Source organism: Polyodon spathula, chromosome 26, assembly GCF_017654505.1.
Source record: "Polyodon spathula isolate WHYD16114869_AA chromosome 26, ASM1765450v1, whole genome shotgun sequence".
NCBI classification, from domain to species: Eukaryota; Metazoa; Chordata; class Actinopteri; order Acipenseriformes; family Polyodontidae; genus Polyodon; species Polyodon spathula.
In genome coordinates this window covers 7024843-7046993 of record NC_054559.1, presented here as the reverse complement: position 1 = coordinate 7046993, position 22151 = coordinate 7024843, and the positions used below count along the sequence as shown (strand labels likewise).

Sequence of the window (22151 nt, the reverse complement as noted above, 5' to 3'; positions counted from 1 at the left end):
GCAGTATGTAATTCAATGTATTAACGTAACATTATTCAGCAGGTTTCATTCGACTTTACGAAGCAACATTTGTTAATTCTGTAGAGTGGAAAACTTTTGGCCATAGCTGTACAATCCAATCTTCAGCTGGTAAAAGGTGCCAGTAAGCATCGTGTTTGGTTTCATTCCCATTTAGAAATCCCTTCATCTCCTTCTAATGGTACTCTGGCAGTCTAATAAATCCCTTTCTGAAGGTTCTGCCTACCCAGTATTCTTGGGTTTTACGCCACACATGGTTGCTTGTTGGACCAGAGAGAGGTTTTTGGGGCAGCAATCCTAACTGGAGCCCCAGAGTCTCAATTGATACCGGGTTTGATTTTGGACTGTGTACTGCAGATGGAAACAAATAGCACCGATTTCAAAGCTGTTTCAATGCGGTTCAAATGGTAGATGACAAAAATAATTGTATTTTATAACAAGATGCACTGTGGCTGGCCTTGCCATATCCATTCTGTGAACTTTGGTCTCCACAATGCCACACAATTGTTGCACTCATTGGGTCAACTGCTGTGGGTAACTGGGAAGCAGTCTGACCTAAATAGGGAAAAGCAAAGTGAAAGGAGCCGGGCTGTGTAGCTCCCCCTTGTGGTGAATGCAAGGGTTATTCCACAAAACTGGAAGAAAGGGACCTTTCTACAGAACAATCTACTACTCAACAGGGAGATGGGTGGAACAGAAAATGAAAGCCATGTGGGAGATATTTTGAGTTACTGTGGTTATCTGTCAAACTGGGAGCTTTATGTTTTTGTTTAGTTAAAAATTAAAAAAAATAAAAAAATCTTTTGGGCAGGAATATGAATATATGGAATATTTTATCAATTTTAAATGAAAATCTATATGTATGTATGAGTAGTTTGCAAACTCAGGTTCCAATGGACCAAATAAAGTTTTGTTTTTTAATGAAGCTTGTTTTGTTGTCTTTATATATATAACATATTCTAAACTTGATCTGAAAAAACTATTTAGGCTTTACCTTTGCTTTAACATAAGACCAAACATACTGTATTAAAGTGCAATGGGAAGCATACCATCATGTTGTTAAAACAATATCATGCTTCTTCTGTCAGTGTAGTTATAGGATTTATCCACTAGAGGATATGGTGGAGTATTGTATCTGCTGGACCACTGAGGGGGTGATAGGTAATAGAGTTAGACTTTATAGTCATTGACCCCCAAAGCATCTGTCACACCTCAGCAGTCTGGAATCCCTGTCGGGTGTATTAATAGAGCCCGTGAGAGCTTCTCTTGAGTCTTGTGGGTCGGAGTGACGTGATTAGAAGAAGCTGTCAGTCAGTCCAGCGACCAGCGTGAAACGGGAGGCAGAAAGGGAGGCAAAAAAGGTAAGTCTCATATAATTTCATTTTAACCTTGTTTTAAATAGCAGTCGCAACCAGTACTGGTTTATTCCAGTTTGAGTTGTGTTAGTTTGCTTTTGTGCTTGTTTTAATCTGGTTTAACTGTAACGTTGACCCATTGCTACAAAATAAGGTAAAAACCTCAATTAAAAAGATAAGGTAAAACACTATCAAGCAGACAAACATTTCATCAGTGTACTGTGAAGGCACTGGCAGAAAAATACTACATAACCTGTACTGGGGTTTTATATACCAGCTGGATTTACAAGAAACCAATAAAAGTGACTTCAGGATTATTGTTATAATTAATGTTTTAGAGAAATGAAACAACTATAGGTAGATGAGATAGAAACAGACATAAATACAACAGAACATTTAAATTATAAATAAACCAAGTAAACAGCAAGACTGCTAAGCATTATTTATTATTGTAGTTTTAAATGTATTCAGCAAAGGCTCCAATATTTCTGACAGTCAAATTATCCACATTTGCCCAACTTTCCTACCCTGGCGTGTTATTTGTTTGAAATTTCTTGACAAGAATCTGGGGATATCAGAATACAGGACAAGCTTAAGCAGCAGAGAGCCAGCATAGATACAGAGATACATGATATGTTGTATTATGTGTACACTGTTATTTAAATGGTCTGATTATAGGAGTTGTGTGTGACATGCTATATAAATGTATTGTGGTTTGCTCTTTTTTTCTGCTATGTACTGTACAGTGCTTTGCGCTACTTTTCTATGAAAAGCACTGTATAAATGCAATAAATAAAAAAATACATTAATGTTTTTAGCCGTTTTTGTTCAGTATCTCACAACAGACTTATACAGTGTCAGTTGGTGCATATGTTAAGAAAAATGTCCATGTAAGACTGCCTGGACAGCATGTAAAATGTAAAAGAAAACGTGCACTGTTATGGTAAGCCATTTTAACATTTAATCCTCTATTTTTGATATTAACAAAAAAAAATTGAATCTGCTCCCAAGCAGATCGAAACACATAATGTATAAATGTGACACCAGTGCCACCACAACAAGCAAAGTGAACAAACGGTTTTTCTCTGGAGGGGTGATAGAAAAGCTGAATACAAATCACCCTTCTGGTACCAGGCCATGCCCCTTGCTCTTTGACAGCATTTCTTGCTCTTAGCACTTACCCTGCCCACCAGCTTGATTAACAAGAACACAAGCTGGCAAAGGTTCTGCTTCATAGTCTGGAGGCCAGGGCCACAGCTGTGCTTATCTAACCCTCACAGGGAGTGAGGGAAACAGGTGCTGATAAGACAATTGTGCAGGTGAATATCTCTATACTGTCCATTTCAGTACACACACAGGCGACTGCCATTTTATATATATTTCAGAATTCTAAAATGTATTTTATATGGAATTTTTAAATACAAAGACACATTTTGTTGTATTTAAAATGCATGTAGACATTTTACCACATGGTGAACTATATTTCCCTTAAATTAACAATACACGGAGAGACAACTGATAAATAAAATATATATTTTTCTCAGGCTAAAAAACGGATCGCACTTCAACATATGGAAAATACATGATGATCAGTTCAGTGTCTTTGGTGTCTGCTACTGTGCTATGTGTTATATTGGGATATATGATAAGTCATGTTATATTTCTAAACCACAAGGTTCCAATTAGTATTGCACCTCTATTTTCATCAGTTGTGATCAATGTTGGAAACTGATCCCGGAGGCAGCAGCTGGCAATGGAAATAATTATATTATAAAATAGTCGGTGTGTGACATTAGCTACAGGGTCTCGACTAAACCACAGAGTCTGGCATAGTTTCGTTTCAGGGGTTAATATTTAAGCAGTGATACTCTACACAGTGTGTTACTGGAGAGTATGGAGTTATTTGTGGACTTGAAGGCTGTAATCTCCAGTAATTTCTGATGTGGAGTTTATTGTTGCATCCTATAGAAAAAAAAAAAACTATTCTGACATCCATTCATTTTCTTTCTTCCAGCTTCAAACATATTAATTCGATTTGAGTCACTCCAAGTCACTTTTTGTCTTTTGAAAGTTTTCTTTTCTCAAGCATTCAGGTTGTTTTAGCAAAATCTGTTACTCTATTTTATTAGTAACAAGAAGTTTATCTGATTTGATTCCGAGTTGCTGGTCCCCTTTCTGTTCCATGTGTGTTGTTTACTGCTTGCCTGTGGGTTGATTTAAGGAGCTGGTTCAGGTTCCAGCAGTGTCCATACTGTCAGTGATCCAAGATATCCACCAGGGCGGGAGCTGGCATATGGATGTGTTATGTGGAAGGAAAGCCACACCACTATTGGTATTTAGGCCTCTATTACTGACTTTTTCAAGTCTGTTTTGATTCATTAAAGTTTGCTGTTCATAAAACCTTTCCTTTTTAACAGTTTTTCAGAGCTCTGTTCACACTGTGCTCCTGCTGAAGAATGCCATATTCTTGTATGCATGTTCTTTATCTTTATCGTATTTATTTATCTTTTACTAGGGATCATTCTGGTTAGTCTTTCTTAGTTTCTTTGACATGTGATTGTGTGTTTGCTAAATATAATAAGTGTACTCTAGACGGGAGCCTGTACCTAAGTGGACGTCATGGCCCAAACTGACCCAAACTCCAGTCAACCCAGTACAGGGACCCCTAGAGACGTCACCGGTGTCTACTCTGATGAACTGGGCTTCTTCACAATGGACATGAACGTCCCTGGATTGTCCAAGGTTATTCTCCAAAAACTCAACATGAAAGACTATGAGGACTACAGGTGGGGCTTCACAAACATATTCTATTGGTGACCACTGAACCATGAATTGAGACACGCTGGGGATGATCACCTAAACATTGGCGGATCTTAATTCCGCCGATCTGAAATATGAATCCTGCCCAACCCGCTTATTATCACTACTGTTAATGTCCTCCTGTGTGTATTACTGTATTACCTCATTGAAATGTTATGGACAGATTACAATGGGAGTTAATACGGACAAGCCCCTGTGAATACCATTTTGGTTATAATCACTATCAGTATCACTTCCATTACATTGATTTCCACCCCACTTAATATCATAAGGTTAGAAGGTTTACATTGAAGTAGGTTGCTGTACAGTGCAGTAGCATAATATAGCCTACACAATTTCTACATCTTACTTTTGTAAAGAAATGTTGTTAATGAACACTTTTATAATTAATGTAATAACTAGTATCATATTTCAATATCCACAGAAAAATACTTCAGGATTTCAATGCTCATTATTTGGAGACCTCCTGATAAAGTGTTTAAACTCAATCCAGGAATGCTCAGTTTGATTCAGCACTGGAGATAGCACATTTCTGTCTATATCTACCACTACTACCCTTATAGAAGGGCAACCCAGGACTTGCTGTACAATCTGTAAAGAGGGTCAATGCTTATGGACATTGTGGACACAAACATACTCTTCCCATATAAACACATCTCCTATCTCGTGTAGGGCTGCATTGGAAGGGAAGAAGGGAGCAGCAGGTTTTGGGATCCATTCATATCACGAGATGTTTCACAAAATGGAAGACACCTACAAGTTCTGTGTGGAGTGCAGGAGGTTGCCTAGCAACCTGCCAGATCCAAGAGCTCTGAGGAGGTGCAAGAGGTGAGACCATCACAAGACTGTCTGGACAGAGTGCAGTGGAAACAGGGGCATAGCTTAGCAAGTTTAAAATACATTCACTCCCCATCGGCGTTAAGAGAAAATGTTGTCAATGTAGATGAGCAGTCACTTAGACATTCAATTGAAAGGCTTTGGAAAAGTTATTTTGAAAAAGTGATGCAACCTTTGTTTTACAGCTTTAGCTCTCCTAAGCTGTAGATTTAAGAATGAATGTCAGAAGTTTCAAGAATGTTTAAGGGACTGAATTGCATATAGTAATCCATCAGAGCTAAATAAATGGGATGCGATTTTGACAGGCAGTGTTTGTGTGCATGTCTGCCTCCTGCATTGGAGTAATACAAGCAGGTCTGAAGTTTCTGATTGAATAGGGGTTAAATAAATACTTTCTATCCCTTTTGTGGTTTGTATAATTCTCTACTAGCTAATATCCTCTTTCAACCAACATGAGCTGCTTTTGAAAAGGCTCCTGAAATCTGAATGCATGGAGGTGCTGGCATTGCTGAGGTGGTCCTTATTGCAACAACAGCAACAGTTTGCTTTATTTTATATATTTGTTTGATTTATATTGCTGTCCCCTGAATTCAGGAGCTGCTCTTCAGTCTTTATATGCTTGTCATATACATATTTAATGCAATTCAGCCGAAGTGTGCTTTTATAGACGTGAAGGCCAACACTATCAAGGACGCAGCCATGTATTGCCAGCAATGCTAAACTTGACAGATCACTTGATGGGGCTGGCTCTTACTGTAGAAGTGATCTAGCTTATATTTAGGGCTTCTGTTTCTCAGTTTTAATTTTGTCAGTGCTTTATTTTTTATTTTATGCAAGTTTTATGTAAATCATTTTTCTTTCGGGGCTTTTGCTTTTCATATACTGTATGAAATTAATGTTTCCAGTTACTTTCCAAAATTCTGTACCAATATGTATGGTCTTTCCTTTGCTGGCTTCCACAACGAAATCCTTATGGTCACGGGTGCATTCTTCTGGGGGTTTTGTGTGTTTAGGTATTCTTTTACATTTTGCCACAATTTGCAATTCTGTTTTCCACATGCGTTTAAATGAACCCGATCAAACTAATGCAACATTGTCCCTGCACTGGGAAAGTATTTTCTCTTGTTTTTGTAGGTTATTTGATTTATTTTTTTCATGGGGAAAGGGGTCAAGTCAATGTGAATTGAGTAACCATTTATAGGGTTTTTCCGGTGTTTCTGGGCTAGACACAGATTTCATTTTTTTTTTGTACCGGGCTGTTTTATCGTTTTTTATCAGTTAAAACTGAACATCAGAAGCCCTACTTCATTTACATGTATATTTGGCAGGAGCAGCTTGTGGATGCTGATCAAAGCACATTAACACAGTTAAAGAAAACACAGTATTTGATTGATTGCAATATTAGCACAATTGCAAACATCATACATTGGTAACCGGACAGTAAAAAAAAAAAATTTAGAAGTATATTTTCTAACCTCAATATTATTGAGTCTTAGCTAATTAGTCCCATAAGGGCATGTTATGTTTTTGGAAATGCATTTTTAGAAATAACCTTCATAATGCTGATGGGGATGCTTTGTTATTGTTCACTCTCCAGTCCATCTTATTTTACTTTACTTTAAGATAATGCACAGAAATACAGCATGGTAGATTAAACGTTAGTGTTGCTTCCTGGAACTTAACCCTTGCAATGGTTTTGCTGCAATCATGCCACATGACCTAAAGCACAAGAAGTGATTAGAAATCATGAAGCAAAATATTTAACATTTCATCAAGAATATTGTATTGGGAAAATTGGTATTTGAGCATTCTCTTAAGATGGAAGACTCCATTTTGTATTTTTATTTTAGCTGATTTACCAAGTGAGTCAGTAGGGAGCTCCTCTCATGAGTCCTGGTTCTTTTTATATCAGTGCTGAAGTGCAGAAAAGTGAAAGCAGAGCCACACTGGGAGCTGTCAGTGACACATCACAATCAAACTGGACCTCTCAACAGCTCGTGTGGCAGAGGAATTGCTAGCTGTCACTGGGGGGGGAATCTAATGGTAATATTCTCATCCAGAGATTAGTAGCCGTTTGGAGGTGTGGAACCATGACAAGAAGAACAGATTTTAGCTTATGTCAGTGTCTCAGATCCACCAAGGCTGGTATCTTGGTTGCGCCAAGATTGAAATGAGATAGTTTGGTGTCCGTTCTTGAGGCAGTGTGGTGCCGACATTTTGAAATTAGTTATGTAAAGATATTCAAGGTAGCTGTTCTGTTTCTATGTTTAAGATTTCTATGTTGGAGATTATTTGTCCAGTCCTTTTTAAAATGTGTTTTATTTATTTATTTATTTTTTTAAATTATATAACTTCTTCAGTTCAACTTTAGCAAGACAGAAACATACAGCTCTGGAAAAAATTAAGAGACCACTGCAAAATTATCAGTTTCTCTGGTTTTACTGTTTATAGGTATGTGTTTGGGTAAAATGAACATTTTTGTTTTATTCTATAAACTACTGACAACTTTTCTCCCAAATACCAAAAAAAAATATTGTCATTTAGAGCATTTATTTGCAGAAAATGACAACTGGTCAAAATAACAAAAAAGATGCAGTGTTGTCAGACCTCGAATAATGCAAAGAAAATAAGTTCATATTCATTTTTAAACAACACAATACTAATGTTTTAACTTAGGAAGAGTTCAGAAATCAATATTTGGTGGAATAACCCTGATTTTCAAGCACAGCTTTCATGTGTCTTGGCATGCTCTCCACCAGTCTTTCACATTGATGTTGGGTGACTTGATGCCACTCCTGGTGCAAAAATTCAAGCAGCTCTGCTTTGTTTGATGGCTTGTGACCATCCATCTTTCACATTGATCACATTCCAAAGGTTTTCAATGGGGTTCAGGTCTGGAGATTGGGCTGGCCATGACAGGGTCTTGATCTGGTGGTCCTCCATCCACACCTTAATTGACCTGGCTGTGTGGCATGGAGCATTGTCCTGCTGGAAAAAACAATCCTCAGAGTTGGGGAACATTGTCAGAGCAGAAGGAAGCAAGATTTCTTCCAGGACAACCTTGTACTTGGCTTGATTCATGCCAAAGCTGCCCGATTCCAGCCTTGCTGAAGCACCCCCAGATCATCACTGATCCTCCACCACATTTCACAGTGGGTGCAAGACACTGTGGCTTGTAGGCCTCTCCAGGTCTCCGTCTAACCATTAGACGACCAGGTGTTGGGTAAAGCTGAAAATTGAACTCATCTGGGGGTGCTTCAGCAAGGCTGGAATCGGGCAGATTTGTCTTTGTGAAGGGCGCATGAATCAAGCCAAGTACAAGGTTGTCCTGGAAGAAAACTTGCTTCCTTCTGCTCTGACAATGTTCCCCAACTCGGAGGATTGGTTTTTCCAGCAGGACAATGCTCCATGACACACAGCCAGGTCAATCAAGGTGTGGATGGAGGACCACCAGATTAAGACCCTGTCATGGCCAGCCCAATCTCCAGACCTGAACCCCATTGAAAACCTCTGGAATGTGATCAAGAGGAAGATGGATGGTCACAAGCCATCAAACAAAGCCGAGCTGCTTGAATTTTTGCGCCAGGAGTGGCATAAAGTCACCCAAAATCAATGTGAAAGACTGGTGGAGAGCATGCCAAGACGCATGAAAGCTGTGCTTGAAAATCAGGGTTATTCCACCAAATATTGATTTCTGAACTCTTCCTAAGTTAAAATTTTAGTATTGTGTTGTTTAAAAATGAACATGAACTTATTTTCTTTGCATTATTCGAGGTCGGACAACATTGCATCTTTTTTGTTATTTTGACCAGTTGTCATTTTCTGCAAATAGATGCTCTAAATGACAATATTTGTATTTGGAATTTGGGAGAAATGTCAGTAGTTTATAGAATAAAACAAAAATGTTCATTTTACCCAAACACATACCTATAAATAGTAAAACCAGAGAAACTGATAATTTTGCAGTGGTCTCTTAATTTTTTCCAGAGCTGTGTATGTTCTATTATGTGATTCGCCAGTTTGAAACCTTGTCTCCTTTAAATGCATGTTTATCTTTGAACCGCACGTTTTGCAGCCTGCGTCGAGCACGTGCATTTCCATTCATTTTAGTAGGATAAGATGCTAAGCCATTACTGTGTATGACTTGATATCTTATATCTCTTTAACTACCAGAAGAAACTTGCCAGTCAGTTGAAATTTCCCACAACAGCAAAACTTTTCTTTCATCTTCAGTCAATTTACTTGGATTTGTGGTGAGATCACTGCCTGACACTCAATCAAGAGCCTGGGATTCCAGTGAGAGGTCAGCCTGCCCTGTCCAGGCATCCACTTGGAGGACTTCCCTGTGCAGTCAGGATCACCGTGCAGGCCTTTTACAGGCAAACCTTCCCCTAACAGCGTGTAGCTCTTCAAACCACACAAAAATCTGGAATCTGGCCGACTGAAAGGGCAACCATCGTTAAATATTTTTAGATTGACTGGCATTTATTATTGGCCAGGAATATGTTTTAGGCCAACCTTAAAGTGGTCGATAGCTGATAAAATAATTGTATACCTCTTACCAGTTTTACACATACATTAGCTACATTGGTTAAATGTGCTGTTTTGCAAGAAAAATGTGTTGTAGCAAACACATTTATTTTCATTTTAAAATATGGTACTGCATTAGGTTACTTTACTTTCTGGAGTCATTTCACTTCACCAGTGTCATTGAAGTCAAATATGTTACTGGCTAAACGTATGCCAGTCGAAACCGCTCATCTGAGGCAAATGAAAGTGGATGAGGGGTAACATTTATAGAAAAATTTTGTTAGCTACAACCGCTTTAATTTAAGTCAGCGGTTTTCAAACTGGGGTACGCGTACCCTTGGGGGTGCTTGAGCGCAAGAAAAATCATGTAATGGCGGACAACGGATTTTTATTTTTTATTTATTTATTTTTTAATCACATTGTAGTACTTTGCAACTTAGCTATCGAATTAACAATGTTGTATCGCCTTTCAAATAAAACCACAGCCGTACTGGTGTACGTTTCCTTTCTGTTGGGCGTGGTAAACTATAAACACCCAACCGGCTGCTGACAGTGAGTGAGCGTTGAGCGCACACATGGCGAAATTACATATTTAAATAGCAGGGCGGTGGTTGTGCAGTCTGGTACTCCAATCTGACGTTGCTTCTTTTGAAAATGTGTAGTATTTACTAGGTACGTTTGCCTTTTGGAGTTTAAATGTTCAGTGTTTGTAGTTTAATCAGTTCAGTGTGTTTTATCTAAGTTTATGTTTTTAAATAACAGTGTTACTGAGTTTAGCAGGCAGCTGTGCCGCCCTACTTAGACGGCGAAATCAATGAGCTGGAGCGACACGACTGTGTTATCTTTACTTGCAATGCTTTATGTGTTTTTTGACCAGTTCGTTGAAGAGCTCCTTTGTCGAGTAATTGCATTAGCCTGCGCATGTACGCCGCTAATTATTAAAGCAAAAAGCACGGTATTATTATTATTACAGAAATGGAATCGCGGATTTTGAAAATAATAATAATAATAATAATCAACCCCTAACTCATGGATTGGAAATTGGATTCCCTACTCCAGACCTATTGAGTATGTTCATATCATATAGCGAGTGCCCATCAACAAGCTGTCTGACAGCTGATTAACATGAACAGATGACTGCACTAAACACTAACATGTAAGCATTTTTGACTGCAAGGTATAAATGTCACCTTTCTACTTTAATCAAATTTAGTTTTTGGAAACATTCACTTCAAAACAATGTGTTTATTCTGGCTGGATTCGATACTATACGAGACACAGATAGCATTTTACACTGCCCCTGCTCAAGTGTTAAACTGTAACATTCGAGTTTAAAAAAAAAAAAAATCCCAAAAAACAACACACATATTTAATGTGTTATTCAATATTCACATAGTTCTGCATGCTACCAGATTTTATTTTATTTTTTAAATGCCTGTATTTGTAAATTTTTAAATAGTTTTTATGCAAAATGCCCGGTCTGTTTTTCTTTTGTTGGAAGAAATGCACGATTTTTGTTGAATTGCTTTCTGATTTTGATTTAAATTAGAGCCCTAGTTTTGTTTTCAAAAGCATAACCTATTTTTTGACTCGTTTTGCCACTTATTGGTCTGGATTTTGAAATAATTTTAGGATTTTTAGTTTTGATTTGATTTTAATTGGTTTAACAGCAGTTTTCCATAATTGGCCCCTCCTCCTTCCCTGTGCCTTCTGAATCAGCAAATCGAGTCCTGTTTATTTTATTTTAAAAAAATTTGTAACTTGAAGTCCTGTTTGTTCATTTTAAAATACAGAATAACATACCCTTGTTTAGGGGCTGCATTGTTTACTAATCAGGGTGTAGTTTTACTGAAATCTGTGATAAAAAGCAGGCCCATCCATCACATTGGTAGGTAAGCATTTTATATATATATATATATATATATATATATATATATATATATATATATAGATATATATATATATATATATATATATATAGTAAACGATCCTCGCACTCACGGAGTTCGTTGCCCCTTTAAGATAGACCCAGGACACAAAAATTGATCTTTTACGGCGCTGACGCGCACTTTTTAATAAACACAGAAATGAAAACAAAACAAAAACCTAGCTCCCTCTTGGAGCTCTGACTAAACATAGACTGGTTCCTCACTAAACCACAGGACGGCTAAGCCGTTTACCTGACAAACACCAAAACGGGCTTCTCTCAGCACTCTCTTCAATACGACTGGACACACACGCAGTCGGGCTCTTCACTCAGCAGCCCCGATCAGTCTGGCTGCCTCTTTTAAATACCCTGCACCTGTCTCTAATTTATAATTACGATCAGGTGCCGAGGATTAACTAAATCATTAAAACAATTACACAATTAAACCCCATAACACCCAAATGTGCATTCTCACAAGGTTTTTAGCAGGGAAGGATTTTAACCCCCTCCCTGGTACCTTACAATATATATATATATATATATATATATATATATATATATATATATATATATATATATATATATATATATATATTACATTAGTAAGTACTTAAACCAAGTAATTAGAAAATACAATTTTTTAAAATGTTTTGATAGGTATATTGTGACCCTATCTCAGATGGGGCTTATCCTATCTCAGATAAGTTTAAGATTTATATTACAATACAGTTAGTAATGAATGGCTGTTGGAGGCATATTTAACCACAGTTTCTTGACTATCTATTAATAGTGTATGCGTTCAGGCATTGTGAATAGGGTCTATTATATCTGTGGTGATAGTATTGAAATACAAGCCTCTCCTATCTAGTGACTGACCTCACATAAATAACTTTCTTGTCTGTCTCCCAGGTGCCAGAACGTGTACTACTGCTGCAAAGAGTGTCAGAGAGCCAACTGGCCGACTCATAAGAAGTTCTGCAAGAAGCTCAAACTGGTGGCCATCGACAGGCTTGTGGAGTGGCTTGTTTTCACAGGTCTCTATTAATTTAGTACTAATTTGTTTACTCATGTAGGATAAATATAGGCTACATCATGTTCATGAAGCAGCCTCATGACTGGCTGGCTGTAATAAAGACCCAGACTGGAATAGATATTGAGGTCAGTGGTGTTCACGGAGGGGGATGAACTCGAGTAGCAGTTCCCAAACTTGATTGTCATGTACGCCAGACCTGTCTGCATAGACTTAGCATACAGGTTTATATTGTAATGTTATTTTTAATACATGCTTTCATAATACACATATAATACACGTAAACAATATAATACATACAATATAAATAACTAGAATAATATAATTAGGGCTTCTGATTTTCAGTTTGAACCAATAAAAAACGATAAAACACCCCTGATAGAAAAAATAAATAAAATCGATGTGTAGCCAATAAACGCTGGTAATGGTATTCACTTCATGTTGACGTCACTCATTTCCCATTAAAAAAAAAACAAACCTTTCCCAGTACAGCTTTTTGCCTCCTTTCTGACTTGTATCTATCACTGATTCGTTCTGAATACTTTAAACCTACCCCAACTACTGAGTGCTAGCAAATTCTTACATTTATTCGAGACTCTGCTTGCGTGATTTATAACGAGATTACAATTAGGAATGGAGGCTTGTTCACAGGATTTAAAGCTGTATTACAGTTAAGATATAAATTGCGGTTAAGTTAAACTGTGGCGAAATGTACCTGAAAAAAGAAACAAGGACCATGGGTCACAAATGGAGATTAGACAAAGGGGCATTCAGAACAGAAAATAGGAGGCACTTTTTTACACAGAGAATCATGAGGGTTTGGACTCAACTACCCAGTAATGTTGTTGAAGCTGACACCCTGGGATCCTTCAAGAAGCTGCTTGATGCGATTCTGGGATCAATAAGCTACTAACAACCAAATGAGCAAGGTGGGCCGAATGGCCTCCTCTCGTTTGTAACCTTTCTTATGTTCTTATGTACAAAAATACCTACACACAAAAACCCCAGAAGAATGTGCCCATGACCATAGGGATTTCGTTGTGGAAGACAGCAAAGGAAAGGGGGTACAAATTAAGTGTGCAAGTACTGTCGAGTTACTATACATATTTTGACAGAAAAAAATGCCCAAGCATTTTGGAAAGTAACTGAAAACAATAATTTTATACATTATATAAAATGTGGAAGCCCTAAAAAAAAAAAAAAAAAAAAAAAAAAAAAGATTTGCATAAAACTTGAAAATAGTTATAAATAAGCACTGAAAAATTAATTTCATAAAAAAACTAAAAACTGATATAATATAATACATATAATTTGTGCTGTATATTGACATTGTTTCTGTGTATTTTTGTTCTCATTGGTACTTCTTGGAGGTAGTCACTAAACGTCCGCGCCAGGGCGGTGAACCCAAGTGTCCCGCAGCTGTGTCATTCTCTTGCACCGCACAGCCTCACATTTTGTTTCTGAAACCAACTACCTGGGGGGGTACACTTACAACTGTGTGGGAACCGCTGAACTAGAGAATTGCACTGCTAACGCACCACAGAAGATCCTGACTGCTTGTTTCTGGTTGAAGGTGACCTCCCTTTCCCAACGGACGTGTGGACCAAGCCAGCTTCCCAAGTATCAGGCTGGGATGACTGGTTCTCCATGCAGGGTGATTTGGACAACAGGCTGGACGCGGTACTGACCAGCCGCTACATGGGCATCCTGTGGTCAAACGCAGGGAAGCCCCGGCCAGAGGAGCCTGAGCTGAGAGAGTCAGTCAAGCGAGTGTCCAGTGAGTTCCTCTCCCGGCCACTGACAATCGGCATGGGTCTGCTCAACTTTGGGCTGGACCCTTGCGCCCGGCCCCTCACTGTCCATGTGGTGGGGGCCTCCCACAACGAGACCCTCAACGCCAGGGTCTCAGACCTGGACGAGCTTGTCCGGATGTTCCCTGGGATCCAGGCGCTGCAGGTAGTGATGGTCGGGCCTGAGGTGGTGGATGGCTCCATCATGAGGCCCCCACTGAGCGGCTACGGGCCCCGTGGACAGGTCTACATCAGTGCCAACAAGGGGTTCTACCATGACTTCTGGGAGACCCTGGTGGAGTCTCAGGAGGCAGCACGGCCCGATCTGGTGGTGGGCTTTCATCCAGGTACATACTGCAGATTCTCAAAGTTACACAGCGGCTCCCTGTTTCCATTTCCAAGTGGTGTGTTTGGTTGACTTGTCATATGTGTGGGGTTCCTAACTTGGTGGTTCTGCTATAGAGAAAGAAAGAGGTGTTGACTATAAATATGGTTTCCATGTATTGTGTTCTGACTGGATCTGAAACACCACTTTCGTTTCAGAAGTATGTTTGCAATTTCATTAAATAAAACACCACCATGGTCAGATTAATGATTGTACTGATTGTACTCAAAATTATCTGTATAGTCGTAGTTTATTTTTTATTTTTTTTGACACTTGCATTTAAAACAAAATCAATAGTAACCCTTTAAATAAAAATACAGAGACAGCTGTAAATTATGAATGATGCAGTTGGTTTCTATAGCTGCTGTCAGCATGCATTTTCATTATGGCAGTTCACATTATAGGTCAGCTTGTGATAGCAGTGTTCAAATCTCATATACAGTATATATAGTATGTGGTTTGCATGATAGAAAGTTGTATGAGTTTTGTTAAACACTCACTTACAGCAGCAAATGGATCATAAAAAAACATCCAGAGAAGCTACCGGACCTGAATAGAGTTTAAGTCGTAAAGTTAGATTTATGGATTTGGTAGCACCTGCCTTGAAGATCAGGTTTCTGAGCGGTTCAGAATTGCAGATTCGCTTTACAAGGCAATGTTGAGTTCTGTACTATAACAGATCCAGTTTTATCACACTACTTGCCTTCTCCGTTAGTACTGACCCTAGTTAACTGAAATCTGAGTATCAGTGCTTGTCAACCAGCTGTCTGATGACTGTGTGTGATTCATGAGAACAACTGTGACCCGGACCTTGCTTGCTCACCTGGGCTGCCAATGTTAGCATTGTGACATTTTCTGTGTGCTGGAGTAACACTGAGCAGGCTTAATTGTCAGCCTGACCCCCTTTTATTCATTGTCTGAGAAGTATCACTTAGCAAACCATCATTAGTGTGTCCTTTAACACATTAGTTGGGGAGGTCAGGATGGCTTGTCTTCATTCTTGTGCTGCATTTCAGTTTAGAGGCTCAGCTTGGCAGTTGTTTGTTGTCTTTCTGGAAATGCTCTATCAGCACGTACAGTAGAATCTCACACCTGCCCATAGGTCTAAAAATGTCTGTAACTTCTCTGTTTTTGTTTTCAGAGATTTTAAAGTATGTGTGCTATATTAATAAAAAAAGGTCTTCATCTGATGAAAATGAAGAAGAAAACCAAAATTAAGCCAGGAGAGCTGTGTCTTCATGTCTTTCACAGGACTGTAGCCGGCAGCCCTGTGTCCAGTTTCAAGTGGTGTGTTTGGTTGACCAGTTTGTAACTTTGTGATAGAGAAATGTTATGTTACTTGTTAAAATCTCAGTTAGATCACAATTGTTATTAAGACCTCTGGTGAATTTCTCCCTGATTTAGAATGTCTAATTATGTTCCCTCACTGGAGCAACTCCCTACAACAGCTCAGGAGAAAGTCAGTGGACATCCTCCGATCCCACGAGAATCGATGTGTCTGCCTGAGCTCATCGAGTGCCTGGCCAGTAAGGGCTACTGTAGTGCAATGAGGTGACTTAGTCTCTGTTGATTTTGCCTCCCTAACTGCGGGAGCGCCAGAGCCAAAGCAATGCTCCTTCTGGATAAGCAGGTGGTGAATAGTGATTTGCATCACATATCGACAAACAATTAAAATACTGTTTGGAACATACTGTGTCAATCAGACAAGTTATTCTAAAACTCTTCTCACTGCTATAAACAATCTGAACCACAGAATGCCACCCCGTCCCATTAAATCCCATTCGCATGGCTGTGATTGTCACATATGCCTCACTCGAATGTGCCAAATGAGCCCTCCAGCTGGCATCTTTTCTCATAGCCTGACCAGCAGAACAGGAGAAGGAAGATCTAAATATACCAACTTATCTACACCCTCATCACAATCATGCAATCACAACCTGGCTCCAAGCCTGCTCTATACAACATCTTGGCGAGAGAGAGGGACAGAGAGCCCTGGGATTACTGGGTGATTTTCACTGGACTCTCTCCAAGGCCACAGTGTCCTTTACATATTGTGAGGACCAGATTTGAGCACATATCTATATTTGACTATATATTCACTATATACCTCATCCAGTCTGTCTGAAGCTAGTACGGTGAAGTTTGAACTATAACATATGAAATAATAAGGTACCTGAAAGCAGCATCTACAGCACAAATTGAAGTGTAAAATACAAGTAGAAAAAAACGAGACAGAATTCTGCTGTGACTAGGTGTGAGCATGGAGGTATCGTGGGAGAGGGGCACTGGTGCGTGTGTGTGTGTGAATATGTGGTGTATTTATAGTAATACTTCCCTCTGCATGCACTCCACTGGGTCTGTCAGGTCTGAGGGTCAGCTATGGCTGTCACAGTACACCCTGTGAGGTTGCTTTTCTTATTAAGGTGGCTTGTATGAGAAACCTCACAATCCCATGTTGCAAATATTAATTTGGTTTTACAAATTCATATTAGGTGGTTCAAGTAAAAAACAAAAAAACACTAAAACACAGCTAAGACTAACTTTTCTTGTTGCATTTTTTGAAAGGTGAAAATTGTGTGATAATGTTACAAAATGAGAAACAAACAGCAGCAGTGTGTATAACAGTCATTCTCACCTTGGCTGTGTGACATTGCCAGTCTTCACTGGGGGCTTCATAGGGAGTGGTGTATTGGTTCTGGCACTACCGTGGGTTTGAGAAGCAAAACTGGCAAGGACTCATGGCTCTATAGCAGCCCCCTACTGGCCAGGTGCCTGATGAGCTCAAGCTGGTCTCTGTCCTCCAGGAGCCGCTAGCTCGGTAACATCCACCTTCAGACTCCTGGGTGTAAAGAGGCTTGGCAGTGGGATCAGTCTGTATATGTGATAGATACTCCTGGAGTCACAAATACGCTGTTGATCTGCTATTTACATTTGCTGGTAAATGCTAAATGCTTGTATTTGTTGCCTGTGTAAAGTGAGAAGGTGCTGTATTTTCACCCTTTTACTGCAGATAGAGTTAACATTGATGTCACAACACATTAGCAGGATCCTAGTGCAGTGCAGCTAAACTTATTAATCACACTGAAGGTTATTTTTACTGTGCCGGTGTTAGGAACTGCAACCCCATCCTCCTTCAATTATCACTTCTATCCTTCTCACTTAGTCCCCATACACATTCAAATTGATGTTTCTTTATTCTGGTGGTTGTGAATTCAGTTTGTACAGTAGCATTTATGAAACTGTGAAAGGAGTCTGTTAAAAAATTACATTCATAAACAATGTTTTGTATTAAAAAAAACAAAAAAGCATGCTTTCACTATGCTTTATTACACTTTGCTATGCTTTCACTATGCTTTATTACACTTTGCTATGCTTTCACTATGCTTTATTACACTTTGCTATGCTTTCACTATGCTTTATTACACTTTGCTATGCTTTCACTATGCTTTATTACACTTTGCTATGCTTTTACTATGGATTGCTAGAACAAGTAATCACAAGCACACATTTTAGATGTTTTTTTTGTTTGTTCGTGATTGCAAAAGTTGTACATTTTATAATACATTTTAAAAAGGCCCAATGAGACGTCTCCATTAAATATACCAAAGAGACTCACAGGCATGGTTTAATTTGGTTGGTCATAGCTAGAGGCAGACCAAATCTGCAGGAAAATAATGTTAAAAACTGTGGATATTTTAAGCAGATATCTGTGGAGTGTTCTGCAGAGCATCTTTAGCATTTGTATTAATAATTGATTATAGAAATGTAAATCAAGTAAACATAATCATGTCAAACCATTTATGGGTGAAGTACCTCCAATTTAATCGAGCGTTTGTCAGTAAAACCTTTAGAAACAGCCAAGCAAAAACAGCATCACATCACATGAGATTTCTTATTGGGCCACATAACTACAGTCTTTAATAAACTCCTACTTTTTGAAGGCGACAAAACATCTGTTAATTTAACACTAGAACTGAACCACTGAGCTATTTCAGGTCACTCTAGCAGTCTGTTTATGATAATTATGAGGACGAGGTAGCTGCACAATATGTTGAATCTGTGGAAGACTACGAATTCCGCACAAGCCTGCAAACTCGGCTCGATTCCCGAGGAATTAGTTGGACTGCCTGTACATGGGCCCTGTTGTAATTTAAACAGTGGTGGTTTTTAAGGTCTCCTGCCATTTTAAATCACTGAAATAGAAGCTGCTGGGGACATATTCTCAATGCGTTAACAAAACTGGAGCCAAACAAACCACTTGCAGACCAGAGTGAATGTGTTTGTAATATGGCCCATCACCTCATGATTGTTTGAATTGTGTTTCAGGGTTCCACGTTTCCCCAGGCCTGACTGAGGGATGGCTGCCTACCTTGCTTCTACTTAGAGACTACAAAATCCCCTCACTCTTCACTGTGTACAAGTAAGAGCCAAAACTGGCACCATAGTGACCCTATTTGTATAATTTAAAACCATGTTCCACCATATTTTTATTAAGGTCATCCACCATTTGACTTAACCTGGTTAAGCATTGCTGTATTTGGTCTATTGCACCACAATCAAACCATGTTCAATGGATTCTAATTTTCATTGTTAGATCATGACATTTCAGAACATGTGTGTACATCACAACCAGCATAATTTTAGTACATTTCGAGGGCATAGCTTTATTTTACGTGGCATAAATATTTTGTAACTACTAATTAGCTACAGTATTGTTAGAAATTATAGAGACATTTGTTATAAATTAGCTACATGGACAGTGTGTGCCGTTTTGAAAGAAACACATTATTGCAAACGTGTGTCTAATTTTAAAATATGATATCTGGTACAACACTAAGTTAAGAGTTGCACTTGCATTTCACGTAGAGGATAATTAACCAACCAGCTGCTTTCCCTTTTGAGACGTGTGCTTTGTAGCCAGTAACATGACATAGAAGACACTGCTACTGTTATCTAGTAGGAAGTGTAAGTGTAACAGACTTCCTGCGAGTAAAGCATGAAAACTCAGAACTTTCTTAACCCTAGCAACCAGTCTCCAGACATTACATTTTAAAATAACTACACATGTGTGTTGCTAATGCACAGCAGGTAAGATTTAGGGGACAGTTTTGCTAGCTATAACCACGTAACCCCTCATTGTCTGGTTGTGTATCCACAGCGAGCAGGAGCTGAAGTGTTCCCTGAAGATCCTAGTGGATCTGGAGTGCCGGATCACTGCACATGGAGTTAACCCTTTCTCCTCCCTGAAGCCAGAGCAGGTGCAGTCCTGCCCCAACAAACCTGTTGCTTACTGCCACTCCCACTACGTTGCTTTCCATGGGCCAGTGGAGGAGATGGACATGGGTGAAGAGCAGCCGGAGGAAGGGGAGGAGAACTAGACTCGGATTCATGCTTCTGTTTCTGCCTTTTGAATCCCTGCTGCTTGTCTTGACCAGATAATTGTGATGTGACATTATTTGGAGGATTATCAAATATATATATATATATATATATATATATATATATATATATTCTATAAACACAGCTCTTTATTCTATAAACTACTGGCAACATTTCTCCCAAATTCCAAATAAAAATATTGTCATTTAGAGCATCTATTTGCAGAAAATGACAACTGGTCAAAATAACAAAAAAGATGCAGTGTTGTCAGACATCGAAAAATGCAAAGAAAATAAGTTCAGATTCATTTTTAAACGACACAGTACTAATGTTTTAACTTAGGAAGAGTTCAGAAATCAATATTTGGTGGAATAACCCTGATTTTCAAGCACAGCTTTCATGCGTCTTGGCATGCTCTCCACCAGTCTTTCACATTGATTTTGGGTGACTTTATGCCACTCCTGGTGCAAAAATTCAAGCAGCTCTGCTTTTTTTGATGGCTAGTGACCATCCATCTTCCTCTTGATCACATTCCAGAGGTTTTCAATGGGGTTCAGGTCTGGAGATTGGGCTGGCCATGACAGGGTCTTAATCTGGTGGTCCTCCATCCACACCTTGATTGACCTGGCTGTGTGTCGTGGAGCATTGTCCTGCTGGAAAAACCAATCCTCAGAGTTGGGGAACATTGTCAGAGCAGAAGGAAGCAAGTTTTCTTCCAGGACAACCTTGTACTTGGCTTGATTCATGCGCCCTTCACAAAGACAAATCTGCCCGATTCCAGCCTTGCTGAAGCACCTCCAGATGAGTCCAGTTTTCAGCTTTTCCCAACACCTGGTCGTCTAATGGTTAGACGGAGACCTGGAGAGGCCCACAAGCCACAGTGTCTCGCACCCACTGTGAAATGTGGTGGAGGATCAGTGATGATCTGGGGGTGCTTCAGCAAGGCTGGAATCGGGCAGCTTTGGCATGAATCAAGCCAAGTACAAGGTTGTCCTGGAAGAAAAGATGGTCACAAGCCATCAAACAAAGCCGAGCTGTTTGAATTTTTGTGCCAGGAGTGGCATAAAGTCACCCAACATCAATGTGAAAGACTGGTGGAGAGCATGCCAAGACGCATGAAAGCTGTGCTTGAAAATCAGGTTTATTCCACCAAATATTAATTTCAGTCAGTAGGCACCTTGATTTAGTGTGGCAGAGACAGGGTTAATGTCTCTGCCAGCAACCACAGGTGTGGCTACTCACCAGTTAGTACAGATTGGTGCTAATTGGGGAGTGGCCACCTGCATAAAAGCTGGCAGAAATTCTGTGTCTGGGAGAGAGGAGTTGGTGAGTTGTTTTTTTTTTTTTTTTTAAATTTGTGTTGTTGCTATGTTATATATTATCTATGAGCAGTGAAGGCGATTTCCCAGCCTACGAACCGTGTTTTGTTTGAACATGTTCTGGCCCTTGCTCCCTTTTGTTTGTTGTTATTTTGTTTATTAAAGTGTGTGTTTGCGTTTCTGAGTCTCTCTTGCCGTGACCTTGCTACGCTTAGCAACTCATTTGTTTCTGAATGTTATCATGTACAAGCAAAAACATATTCACTTTACAGCATGTTCCGATTGAGTGACTGACATTGATATTTAAACCGCATTACAAATTCCCAATCTCTCACTGCCTAACTTCCTCTATTCCTTATTCTTGCTTACACTGTCCTTAAATTTCTGAATCTGTGACCTTTTTTCTTTATATGAGCCTGGTCCTGTCTTAACTTGCTGCTAATTCCACAATACTGTATGCTTAGCAATATTACACTTGTACCGTTTGTCCTGCATCACTAAAAGGACAGAAATTGAATATTATTCTGCCCTGCTAAAGGGGTGTAGGATCTGGTGATCGCAGAGTAAAAAAATGTTAAACAAGAGACGGCCATTCATCCCATCTAAGCTCGTCCGGTTCCTAATAGCTGAATGATCTCAGAACTTTGTCTAGTTGGGTCTTAAAGAACCTCAATGATTCTACATCAGCAACGTGACTGTGTGAAGAAGTGTCTGTTCTAAGTCTATCTCCACTTCATTTCAGAAAAATCCCAAATAAAACA

The 22151-nt window shown here is 39.2% G+C and overlaps 1 protein-coding gene across 1 annotated transcript; it reads left to right on the top strand.

Annotated features, from left to right (window-relative positions):
- Positions 1 to 1259: 1259 nt before the first annotated feature.
- LOC121300562 (putative protein MSS51 homolog, mitochondrial) lies at positions 1260 to 20206 on the top strand. Its single transcript, XM_041229138.1, has 7 exons — positions 1260 to 1379; positions 3966 to 4159; positions 4866 to 5021; positions 12397 to 12521; positions 14091 to 14654; positions 19019 to 19112; positions 19851 to 20206. Exons 2-7 carry the CDS (start codon positions 3993 to 3995, stop codon positions 20068 to 20070), a joined length of 1326 nt encoding a protein of 441 aa, XP_041085072.1. The 5' UTR covers positions 1260 to 1379; positions 3966 to 3992; the 3' UTR covers positions 20071 to 20206.
- The last annotated feature ends 1945 nt before the right edge of the window (positions 20207 to 22151 follow it).